The following is a 13,414-nucleotide window of genomic DNA, read 5'->3' on the forward strand; positions in this document are numbered from 1 at the left end:
CTTATTTAAAACTCTGTGTTCAATGTATCATGTCACTAAGAATTCAAAACAGGAAAGAAAGTGAAGAATGGATTTTTAATAGGAACCGTATCCTCATACGGATTTTATAATATGAATATTTAATAAATTTACAAAGGAAACCAGTCCACAGGAATAATGACTCTTTTATTCTTTTAGGCTCCTGTGCAAAGATGACACCGTTTGTGATTTTGTATATGAGAACTGCTATGTGATGATAACTCACTCTTCAGCTCTGGTTCCTAAACAGAACCATATTAGCTGCCACAAATGCAATACATTTGTGAAACACAAACCAAACTTTCAGCATTCAACACTGAGATTTCTACAGTAGGAATAAACACCTAAAAATTGTCCCAGATTATTTAGAAACCATTTTTTAAAAGGCATCAATGTTTTGTCTTAGAGCAATAAATTCATTCCATGAAAGAAATGGTTTACTTTTTCAGATATTCAAATATATGATTTTACTGATAATCACATGAAAAAAAGTATTTAAGAGGACATGAATAGTCTCAGTTTTAAAATAATTCCAGATACCTCTCCTAAGAATTCACTTTCTTCCTCTCGAACTCGAGCTTGATCCCAGAGCGTAATCTCTAGCATTCGCTCCCTAAACTCTCTTCGGTGGACCGGGGAATAAATGAATGTTTGGTTCCATTTGGGTTCCAATGTTTTCTTTACTGTTTTTGTTCTTCTCTTGTTTTTATCACTATAAAAAAAAAAAGAATATAAAAACTTACATGAACCTTTAAGTTTTTCCCTAAAAAGTATTCATTTAAAATTTCTCAGGGAGTGAAGTCTTAGCACAAATATATTTATCATACATTATAAATATTATATCACTTAAACTCCTACTAGAATTTATAAGTATATAATTTAATATAAAGTACATAACTTACATTATAATTTATAAGTATATAATTACATCACTTTATAGAGGCAATATTTCAATAAATCTGAAATCCTTCCATGATAATTAAAAACTTCACCTTTCACAAAATCTAAATAAAACCAGACTGAAAAACAGTAATTCTACATATTTTTAAACATATTGCCTTATTGGAATCCTTCAAAATGGCAATGAACCAATAACATTACATACAATACTCACTTAAACTACAGAAGTGTAATTACACAAAAGTCCAATAAATTGTGACATTCACAACTTTTTATCCATATAGTTCAGCTGAGCAATTATAATTACATTTTATCAAGTTACTTTCTTGCATAAAGAAATACATACTTGCCCATCTGACAGTTACCAGATCTTTAAAAGCACTGTAAAATTATTTTTTTCTTTTTTTGTGGAGGAGAAGGGGTAGAGGGAGAGAGAGAACCCTAAGCAGGCTCCATGACCCACAGGGATCCACACAGGGCTCCATCTCAGGACCCGAAGATCATGACTTGAGCTGAAATCAAGACTCAGCTGCTTAACTGAGCTACACATGTGCCCCTGTAAAATTATTTCTGTGTGGGGTAGCCACTCTAACATTGGATGGAAAAGCAAGCCTGCCATCCCTAATGGATGGGACTTCCAGCTCACAGGCTTCCATATTTTTTTTAACTGCATATCTCTATCAAGTGAATGCTTTTGACAAAGCATCCCATTACATGCATATAAAGTCACAAAATATATACATGTATTACTGTACTGTTTTACTAATATATTGTGTCAATTTGTGATTATACAAAGTTAGAAATTTAAAATAATTAGGTAATTATTTTTAGGTAATTATCAATTACCTAAAATTATATTAATTAGAAAAAGAATCAGGTAATGAAAATACTTAGGTAAAAATTCAGAAAATCCAAATATTTCTTCCTGAACTCCAACGGACTGTCTCAGACATCCCCTGGGTGCATTCCTTTTGGAGATCTCTACTCTAGCTTATTAGAGAGGATCAATGGTGGGATAGGAATAAAGAAAATCATCTAGGAAGAAAACATTAAGCTATCTAGAGAGCTTATCTGAACTGAGTAGACAATAAGGTCTGAGCAGAACTATATTAACTGCTCAGCACAATACAATTCTAAGACTGTTAGAATACAGGAAGCAGGGAGAACTGAGAAAGGATAGAGCGTCTCTGCAACTTCTTCTTGAGCAGGGCTTAATGCTCAATACAGATTGGATTTAACCAATCAAAAGCACATATATTTCAACAGCTCATATATTTAATGTGTCAAAAAGCCATTTTAAAACAGTGTATCTTTATTAATTTCTATTGTCTTGTTAGGAAAGTAACTTTGCAAACCCATGTAGGAAATTTTAACTCTCTTCCGTGTTATGGAAAAGTTTTATAAATAAAAATAACTAAATAATAGAAAAAATAACAAGGGCTATGATTTATTCCTCCTGTCATCACCTCTCTTCATCTAAAAATTTCACAAATATTTATAAAGCACCTACGTATATTCCATGCTTTAAAAAATTAGGAGACCCTGTGAAGAGAGAAAGTTCCCTCCTTTAAAACCAGGAAGAAAGCATTTAGTGGGAGACTTGCTGTATAATTCAACAGTGGTTTATACTGCAATCTGAAAGGGAATGGAAAAATAAACCTTGATTTCCTCTTAAGGAGTGAAAAAAGTTCTCAGCTAAAGAGGACTATTTCAGAAGGGATTTCTATACTGGGTAGGAGGGAGAGTAGATAATCACTGAAATTCCTCACACACCCACCATGTACAATTAACATTTAATAAGGTAATTTAATATGTAATGTGTATTGAAGCACTAGTCCATGCAAAGAAACATGAAAAATTATCTTCAGCAAGCAAAAAAAAAAAAAAAAAAAAAAGCAAATGAGTTTGTTTTTTTTTTTTTCCTAGAAGTATAACAAAAGTCTTCAAAATAAGATCAGGTTAAAAAGAGGGGAGCAATTTAGTAGGTGCAGCATACAACTCTTGATCTTGAGGTTATGAGTTCGAGCCCCACATTGGGTATAGAGATTACTTAAAAATAAAATCTTTAAAACAAAGAGACAAAATAAGATCAGGTTGTGTAAGTCAAACACTGAAAAATTGCTAAGAGTTATTTTTTTTGTTGTTTTTTTTTAATTTTTTATTTTTTATAAACATATATTTTTATCCCCAGGGGTACAGGTCTGTGAATCACCAGGTTTACACACTTCCCAATTTCCCTAGTTTTTGATACAGTGTTCCAAGATTCATTGCTTACATACAACACCAGTGCTCCATGCAATATGTGCCCACCTCAGTACCCATCACTTTTTAAAGATACAAACCCTGGGGCACCTGAGTGGCTCAGTCAGTTAAGCATCTGCCTTCAACTCTGGTCATGCTCAGCTGGGGAGTCTGCTTCTCCCTCTTCCTCTGCTTCTGTGCTCTCTCATTTACTCTCTCTCTCTCTCAAATAAATAAAGATAAAACCCCAACACAACTTTATCAATTAATAAGTAAGCAATAAACTTGCTCAAATATTCCTCAAATTCTTGATAGGTAACAAGGAGACAGCTGAGAAAGTATTTGAGAATGAAATATTTAAATGTTTCCCACATTCTTTGGTGTTGAGAATAGATTTTTTAAAAAATGCCTTTAAATATTAAAGGAGTAGTGAGGGGGACCTTCCTTTCCATTTTAGATCTATCTGCTGAGAAAGGGGAAAGGGTATATAAAATAAAATAAAACTAAACAAAAATAATCAATAATAAATTCTAAAACTTGAAAGATTTTTATCATCTTCAAAAGTGGTTTTCTTCAAAGGCTGAGGAAGTAGAAACTGAAGTTCTGCGTGCACACAAGAACACTGATGGGAAGGCAGCGTTTCCTGCAGGTTGTGACGGCGGCATTCTGAGAATGCCTGAAACCATGCGTGCTCTGGGAAGCCAAGTGACATGGCCTCCAGGATGGCAGGGTAATGTGCCCGTGAAATCCAGATCCAACTAAAGCTTAAGCTAGTTAAAAGCCCCAGTTTTGAATATCCTCTTCTTCCTTTGCAGTTCAAAGTATACCCCTATCCGAAAGACAACCTAAGTTGTGAGAAAACAGCTTTCTCCAAGGAAACCTCGTAAGATAAAATTATACGGCAAACAGTCTCTAATCGTTTTAGATGTGTGGGCACCTTGACATGTTCTCTGAGGAATTTTCTTCACAAATTTCACTTCAAAAGTATCAAAATGTAAGGCCTTTGTTAATTGTCTACTTCCTTTCGTTTATCCTTTTCTTTGAGAGATTGTTTTTCAGATGATACTTAGGCACTCAAATCTGATGACTTTCACTTGAACTAAGTACATGGGGGCCCAGAATTGTGTAAACATGTTGAAGATTAGCCCTGTGCCAGGCCACTTGCAGCCTGAGAAAAAACGACCAGACCTTGAGAACACTCTGTCCTGGAAACGAGCGACGCAAGAAGAGCTGGGGGAAAGGTCATCGGCGCCATTAATTCTTCCTCTTCTCATGATGTCTATCCAATAGTCTCTCTTATTTTTTTATGTTCCGGAGATTAAAAGTGATTAGATAATTTTTGAAAAGCTATTTCTCCAATCTTAATGTCTCTGTTTAAATTAGGACAGAACATTTATTCTTCTACCCACTTAAGCCTCCATGTTGCATCACCACTTCCTCATATCAGGGAGATCATATGATAGTTGTCTTTCTCTGCTTGACTTATTTCGCTAAGCATGATACGCTCTAGTTCCATCCATGTTGTTGCAAATGGCAAGATTTCATTTCTTTTGATGGCTGCATAGTATTCCATTGTGTATATATACCACATCTTCTTGATCCATTCATCTGTTGATGGACATCTAGGTTCTTTCCATAGTTTGGCTATTGTGGACATTGCTGCTATAAACATTCGGGTGCATGTGTCCCTTTGGATCACAAAACAAACTGAGGGTTGCCGGGGGGAGGGGGTTTGGGAGAAGGGGGTGGGATTATGGACATTGGGGAGGGTATGTGATTTGGTGTGTGCTGTGAAGTGTGTAAACCTGGTGATTCACAGACCTGTACCCCTGGGGATAAAAATATATGTTTATAAAAAATAAAAATTTAAAAAAAAAAAAATTAGGACAGAACAATATCATTTATCCTAATTAACATGGACACAAACCAAACCAATGATGCTTGAAGAAGCTGATTCTAGGCGCGGTGGTAAAGGTTCTGGATGATATGGGGTGGGCAGATATAAAGCACTCATTAATTTTATGGAATATAAAGAAATGATATCTTAGTATGAGGAGGTAGGCGTTGTAAGGGAGTATGAGTACATTCTGGTATCCTTTCCAGCTTTTTGCTACTGTAGATTGTGTTAAAAATGTACCTGATTTTAAAAACTGTAACTTTTAATGATTTTGATAAATGAAAATATACATCATTTAAGAATCCATACAATGGGGGCGCCTGGGTGGCTCAGTGGGTTAAGGCCTCTGCCTTCGGCTCAGGTCATGATCCCAGGGTCTTGGGATCAAGCCCCGCATCAGGCTCTCTGCTTAGCGGGGAGCCTGCTTCCTCCTCTCTCTCTGCCTGCCTCTCTGCCTACTTGTGATCTCTGTCTTGTCAAATAAATAAATAAATAATCTTTAAAAAAAAAAAAAAAGAATCCATACAATGGGGACACCTGAGTGTGCTCAGGTCATGATCCCAGCGTCCTGGGATCGAGTCCCACATTGGCCTCCTTGCTCAGCAGGAAGCCTGCTTCTCCCTCTGCCTCTGCCTGCCACTCTGTCTGCCTGTGCTCACTCTCTCTGAAAAAAAAAAAAAAAAATCCATACAATGTAAAATAAATATTCAATAAAATCATCTTTGACATTTGATATGCATTTTAAAACAATCTTGCACTCACGGTCACCATTTTGAAGACTAATAAGAATCATAATAAAATATGAATCATGTGAATCATTTGAATCATTATGCTTATGTTAAACTTCATAAATAGCTGACTAGTGTGATATATAAAAATAAATAAGACCGAACTGAAACACCTACTGTTATTAACATTTCTTATTTATTTTCAAGAACATTTACTTCTGTTTCACACCCTTACCTTCTGTCTGGAAGAAAGTAAATTTTGACATAAGGATTCCTTGGCCTCCCATCTTCCCTGGAAGGGAGATCCTTTGCTCCCAGAATCGTAACTATTAATTGATGACCAACCTTGTCAAACCATAGTTTTATCTGAAAAGCAAAAATATTCATTTATCAGCTCAAACTTTTTTTTACCATAACATAATGCTTATATTTCCAATCTTTGCCCCACTCTCTTACATTAATGTGAGCACAGAATGTAAGTTCTACTTAGTAAGTTGCAGAGACTTAAAATAAAAGGATATGCTATAATAACTTCAATGAGTAGAGGAAATAATTTAGATATTTTGGGTTGATTAATAAATCACTTGAGCTTTTTGTTATCCTAATTTGACTGCTTATTAACATGCACATAATAATTACACTGCCATAACTAAGAACTTTATGTACAATGACTGCTATGTCTATCTTTATGCAAGAATCACTATGGTTCATTTTAGTTCCCCTACAATAATGAGCTCAGTATAACTGCCCAAATTAATTGAATAGATACCTTATTTATATGGCATTCATAGGGAATTTTTAAGCAAATGTTTTAAAAGATAAAACATTTCATTTAAAAAGACATCTCAAAGATTATAAGCAAGGTGAAATTACTAGTAGCTTTAATCAATAGACTCCTTAAGTTTGAATTTAAAACCATAATAAATTCATCTTTATAGATTTTTTCTTACACAGACATAAAGTCCCTTTTCATTAGTGAGGAAGATGTATCACAGCCTTAGAATAATAGGATATATTTTATCATTCAAGATGAGAAAATGTGAGTGATTTCCCTAAGACATAATTAGGGATTAGAACTTCATATCCAGTTGCTAAATTCATTTGATTTAACAATTACCACCTCCCACACACATACCTCACACTCCCACACCTAGCTAGCTGTTTCTACCATGTCAGGATTTAAAACCATGGCTCTACCCCACATTTTGGTTCAGAACTCAGCACATCTTTGACCACTATCTTGATATCAAAACCAAAACCTGAAATCTGGGAATAAAATTATGGTTGAGATAGAGTTTGGTGGTTTATATGCTTTTTAATAGTTCAATTTTTATTTTAATCTGGATGTACAATATTTGCAGCAGTTTAAAAAATATAAATATACATTTCATGTCAGTCTTGCCCTCTTCCTCTGAAATGGCCAGTCGGGTCTGGGCCAGGCTCTGACATATATGAATAAATACATATCATACATACATACACATATAGATCAAATCATATAAAATAAATGTATATATATATGCATGTATACATGATAGACTGGTAGTGTAGTTCCATTTCTAGCATGGTTTTGTTCTGTCCCTCACTTCAGATTTTAGAGAATGAGAGGCTGAGCAAGACTTTTGACTCAGAAGAGGAAGACTGATTGCCCAGAAGAGTATATAAAATTATTTATCCTGATTTTCAGTCAAATGGAATTAGCCCTCTTAGTAATAGTAAGAAGTATTTAATTTTTAAAAATTATAATTATTACTCTTCACGCTGTACTAAGTCCTTATGTGGAAGGCAGGTATTTTCTAGCTGTTGTGCAACAAAGTTTTCCTAATAGAGCTGCCAGGTATAGTCTCTAGACAAGTTTTTCTTCAAGTGTGGCTCCCTCACCTCCTTATATCAGCGTTATCTGGCTTATTTGTTAAAAAGTTCCAAATTCCTGTGGCCCACCTGTCACCTACTGAATCAGAACGGGGCCCAGGAACTCATGTTTTAATCAATCCTCCTGGTGATTCTCTTAGGCATTCAAGTTTGAGAACCACTGCCTTAAACTAGGAGATCAACAAACTGGGTAAGGGGGGGAGGGGTTAACATGCAAATAGAAAAAAAGTTCAAGTATTTCCTTGTGTAACAATATGAGAACATAAATACAGATGAGGATAAGTGGGAAAAAAAGACTATTTTTCTGGCAAAAGACATAAGGGGGAAACAACAACAAAAGAAAGAAATACAAGAATCTCGTATATGAGATGAAACAGATGTTGTCACATAGCCTCATGGTTCCTCTAAAAGGTGTTACCAAAACCACATTAATTTCTGATAGTCTCTATTTTCTAAAGAAAAAAAAAAACAGCTTATAGCTTTATTTTCCCATGATATTAAAAATCCTTCTCTGAGGATCATGACATAAATATTAGGCACTTCAAAGAGAAAAAGATTCTGAAAGGCTAAAGAACAATTTTCTGATGAACTATACGCTGAGAAACTCAGAAACAATAATAATCATTATTAGACTAAGTTCATAATTATTAGAGAAAATCATTGATTTCTGCCCACTTTTACAAGGGGTGAGGCTAAACACTTGTCCTCTCCATAGGCTATCTTTTTGCTCCTCTCAAATGGTTAGAAACATTTCAGATACCTAACTTCAAAATGTTTGATAAGTAGTATTCTTTTTAGATTTTCTTATGCCACGGAAAATGAAAAATATCATTTGTCAATAATACTCATTTTTCATGCAAACATATTAGGCATATGGCTTTCATATTTTCATAATTATACCTTATAATTTATTAAATCATACTTTCCAAATACATAAATGTTAAAATAATATAGGTTAAAAAAAAACAGGCACTTTTTAGTTTTACGGATTTTTCATCAAAATTACAACTTTTAATAAACTGTCTTAAATTAGGCATTTGATCAATAGCCCTAATTTTTATTTTATATTACAGGATTTGCATTGAAGTTTTTAATAGATATCCAGTTCACCTTATCAAAACAGAATTTTCTTATTTGCTAGATTATTTTATCAAAGTCCTAAATTTCTTATCTGTGCTTTTCAAATGAATGGTTAAAATATATGTTGATTTCCCCAAAATGGAACAAATGTATCTCCACAGTCCTAGATATGACATACTTCTTATCTTAGTTCAATTTCATTAATAGAAATCATGGCTTCATTTTAATTGTCTTAATATAACAATCATTCCAGCTTAACCATGTACCCATTCTTAAATTCCCTAAGGAGAACTGAAGAGCACAAGTAAATATTTAACTCTAAATAACATTAAGTAAACAATTGTAATTTTTAAAATTAGTATTATTCAAAACTAACAACAACAAAAAAAAACATGCAGCAAAGCAAGGAAAGCATACTACTACTTTAAAAAAAACTATATTGTCATTACTTTACCATATAGGGGTTTCCTAATGAAAAGAGGCAAACAACTTGTACCAAGTATTACGGTAAAATTAAATGACATTTCAATTACAAAATGTAAGCAACATAAACCCAACTTATTTTATTTAGATTGTTATTTTGTTCTTTCAAAGTAATACACTTTCCAAAGTTGAACCTTATATATAATATGCATAAAATTCATATTTTAGATAAGGTACAAATTTATTTGCCAATCTCCTCAAGGAGTTGTTGCTTGGAAAATGCAAGAGAATGTAGATGTTAAGTGATATAATGAATGATTTAAAGAGACAGCAACCTTAGTGTAATAAAGGATAATATCAACAGTATAAAATCAGCTGTTTTGTCAATGTTACATATACATACATATAAGTCTGAAACCTATGAGTTTAGTACTTGGTTCAGTAATATAAAATCACTAACAAAGATTGTCTCTTTAAATTTTTATTGTATTTTAATCCCCATGCAGAATTTTACAAGCTGGCTTATAAAATGATTTGAAAGTCAATAATATGGTTTGGAGCAACATACCAAAAAAAGTTTCCTACTACGCATTTTCCAAAAACATACAAATAAGGGTTAAAACACAACTTTAGTTTCTATCAGGCAGACAAGGCCTTTACCTGAACCCTAGGAACAAAAGGCGTTGTTCTTCTACTAAGGCTTTGGCTCTGGTAAGCAAAATTAAAGAAAAAAGCAATAAAACAAAACCAAAAAGGACAACACACTGGAACTAAAAGACCAAAAGTAAAATAAACACAGAAAACTATCCCTTAAATATACTTTTTACATAACAACATATATCTAAGTTAAGTACTTCAACGAAATGAATAAGTTAATCTTGCCAAAATGCTAAAACATATAAAAACCATATAAAATCTTAGAATTTTTCAATGTAATCAACATAATAGGAAGTAAGACTGAATGTAAAATAACACTCTGGGGCTCATATACTCTGAAAGAATGAGTATAAACATAATCCAAGAGTCAAGAAATTTCAAGTTTCACCCTTAAACACACTACCACAGAAAAAAATCATAGTCCAAGAAGATGTTTCATGAAAATGCATCATAGGATTATAGTGAAAAGTAATCTGTAGAAGTAACTGCATGACTTCTCCAAAATACGTTTAACAAAAGTTTAAAAAATATTAGACAAGTTGGCTTTAGCATTTCTTTAAAAAAAAAAAAAAAGTAGATAAAAGTGTGCAGAAGACACTGGATTAATTAGTTGATTCACATCTTAAGAATTTACACCAAATTCAAGGATTTAAACACCATTTTAAACATTTATTAGGTATCACTCAAGATAACACTGTTTGTTGCTAATCACACTTATTAATGATAATACCTCACTTCTTTTTATTTATGTACTTCATATTTTTCCAAGCTTTTACTGATACTTTATTGCAAGTTCATTGCTTCCAACAACATTAGGAGGTAGTTGCTATTATGCTAATTTGAGACGAGGAAACAGAGACACAGAAAAAGGCTGCAGACAGTTGCCTATACTCAAACAAAAAGAGAGTTTAAAGGTAGAAAATAAAGCTGGGTTCTAAAAAATCAAAAACAGAAAAGGAGAGAGGAGAGAAGGGAAGGTAAGAGGAGAGAAGAGACAAGAAGAGAAGAGAAGGGAAAAAAAGGAATGAGAAAAAAGAAGAGAAAAGAAAGGAAAAGAAAAGCAAAGCCCAGTCTATTTAAATTTAAATCAGTCTATTTCAAATGCCCAGAATAAAGTCAAGTTTTCTTTCTCTTCTGGCTTATTCTGTTTTCACTTGAAAAGAGTTTCCAAATAACACTACAATAATCAGAATTTTGTGTCTTTATTAAGGCAGGTCAATGGTTAAATCTGTAACAAAAATCAGATGCACATGTCTGGGTTCGGGGATGGATTTCAAGGCATTTAATTGTTTTCTTTCACCAAGATTCCATCCCTTTCTTCATACTTCTCATGGATATCTCTCTTGTCTAATTCAAAGAGTTATAAATAGAGGCCTCAGACCTTTCCACTGTTATAAGGAAACAGATAATAGGCAGTCGGAGGACGGTTGCCTAATTCAACTATCATCAGATAGAGACTGTTAAGACATAAATCTAAAACCCAATCTCCTTAAAAGACCTTAAAAGCAGACCTTAAAAGCAGGTATCAATCATATAAGTCATCTTTCTCTCTCTCCAAAAACCAAGGCTGTCTCAAATCTAAGCCATCTTCCTTTTCATGTGGAGACATTTCCAAAGGAAGAAAGAAATCTTTAGAAATGGAGTATGTTACTGATACCTTTCAGCATAATCCTACGTGGTTACTTCTCTAGCAAATGGACCAGGGATGTATGAAATGCATAGAGATTGACAAGGCAAGCTGAACAAAGGGACTAACAAAACACTCTATTTGGAAATAGATTTTATTTTCCTTGTTCTCTCACCTGTTCTGCCTGTTTTAGACCCAAAGTAGCAAGGTAATAGAAGGGTTTTGAAGTAAATATTACTTCACAAACTAAAAAAAAAATTAATTTGAGACAAACAGCATTTTGGAATAAATTAGTCCTTGAAGGCAAACATTTGACATCTTCTAAAATGGTCTCAAATGAGCAACTCACAGATTTCTGAAGTCGGTAGTCTACAATCTACGGTAATTTAAAACTAATCTTCACCTCTAAATTTATACATTGAACTTGACTATAAAAGCATATTTTTCTCTTGCTAGTTTTTTAAATGGAGATGAAATGCAAACAATACCCTAAAAGTAACCATTTTAAAGGGTACAATTCAATGGCATTTAGTACATTCACAGCACTGTGCAACCACTACCTCCCTCTAGTTTCAAAACCTCGTATTATCCCAGAATATACTGTACCTATGAAGTAATCAATCCCCACTCCCTTATCACTCCAACTCTTGGCAAGGACTAAGCAGCTTTCTGCCTCTATGGATTCTGGATATTTCCTACAAGAATGGTGAAATATTATATATGGCATTACAATTTGTAACTAAAAACATTAACGTATTTTAAACTGGAAATATCTGTTGAAACCTATAACAACTCAGTTACAGGAGTCACAGAAGAAGTGAATTTATACATAATTTGCTTTGCATTTTTAATATCACTCTACCATACTGCACTACCATCTTTAGGGCATTCCTTTTAGGCAATGCTTCTGGAATAAAAAGGTTGTGATGACGAGGCATAATAAACAAAAGCGCAAAGGAAAACACTTTCATTTACAGAGGTTTAAAAAGGCTATAGAATTTCTAAAGAGGTATGAAGAATACATACCTATTCTTCAGTTATCTATTCCACTTAAATGGGCATACAAAATGGATATGTACAATATTTGCAAATAATCACTAAAAATAGAGTCAGAAAAATATTAAAACAAGGTAATGTAGGGAAACATTATAGCTGCAAATCAACCACAGACCTACGAGTTAAATAAAATATGACTGTCAAAAAGAATCAATGTGTTCCTATAGAAAGAATTTTGAGCCATTCCTCATTTTTAAAAAGAGTTGATGGCTGTCTTTTACCTCAACGTTCTACCAAAAACTAGACAAAGATTCCAGATTAATTTAAAAATATTGAATTAACTACAAAAGCAATCCTCTACAGAAGGGAACTGTTGAACTGTGTTAGAACACGAGTTTTAAAACGAATCAAAATTAGGGAGTGTTGACACTGAGAAGGCTAACCTATAGTCCAGGAGTCATAAACCTGAGCTCATACCGAGTTTCTCACCAAATGTATTAATGACACTTTTACAGTTATGCCCTAGGATAATAACAAGCAGCAGCAGAATTCAAGCATAGAGAGGAATTAACCTGCATAAATTTTTAAAAATCATCAGTAACCTTGAAGTGAACGTTTAAACAACAATTTAAATTCTATGTATATTTCTATTTGAGAAAATATCAGTCCATGAACTGACAAATATATTAGGAGGTCAGCTCACATACCATACAAATTATCTTTGTTCTCTGCAATTAGCAACATCATAAACTTCTGAGTTATGAGCTCAGGTAAAATCTCACCAAAATAAAAATTTATAAAGGTAAAATAAGTAGGAGATAGGAACTGTAATGTTACCTTGGGGATTCCTAGGAATTTTCCCAAAAAGTGACATATGTGGATGTATTTCCTAAACTCTATATCATTAGAGCAAAAACTGTCTCCAGTTCATAGGCATAGGATTAAATATATTAGAAATAATATATCTTGTGGTTT

General features: G+C 33.4%; 1 protein-coding gene across 49 annotated transcripts in view; it reads right to left on the bottom strand.

The window, feature by feature from the left end:
* The window catches only part of RIMS2 (regulating synaptic membrane exocytosis 2), a 603,997-nt gene that overhangs the window by 271,077 nt on the left and 319,506 nt on the right, over positions 1-13,414 (bottom strand). For 28 of the 49 annotated variants that reach the window (XM_059165826.1, XM_059165819.1, XM_059165837.1 and 25 more), the window contains 2 exons: positions 6,020-6,150; positions 559-730 (listed from right to left, as the gene is read on the bottom strand). In XM_059165826.1, the coding sequence (XP_059021809.1) occupies positions 559-730; positions 6,020-6,150 (303 nt within the window). Of the gene's footprint in view, positions 1-558; positions 731-6,019; positions 6,151-9,819; positions 9,868-13,414 lie in introns of all 49 variants that reach the window. The other 21 variants (XM_059165830.1, XM_059165827.1, XM_059165815.1 and 18 more) reach the window with 1 other exon arrangement.

This window comes from Mustela lutreola, chromosome 3 (genome assembly GCF_030435805.1).
Source record: "Mustela lutreola isolate mMusLut2 chromosome 3, mMusLut2.pri, whole genome shotgun sequence".
Classification (NCBI taxonomy): Eukaryota; Metazoa; Chordata; class Mammalia; order Carnivora; family Mustelidae; genus Mustela; species Mustela lutreola.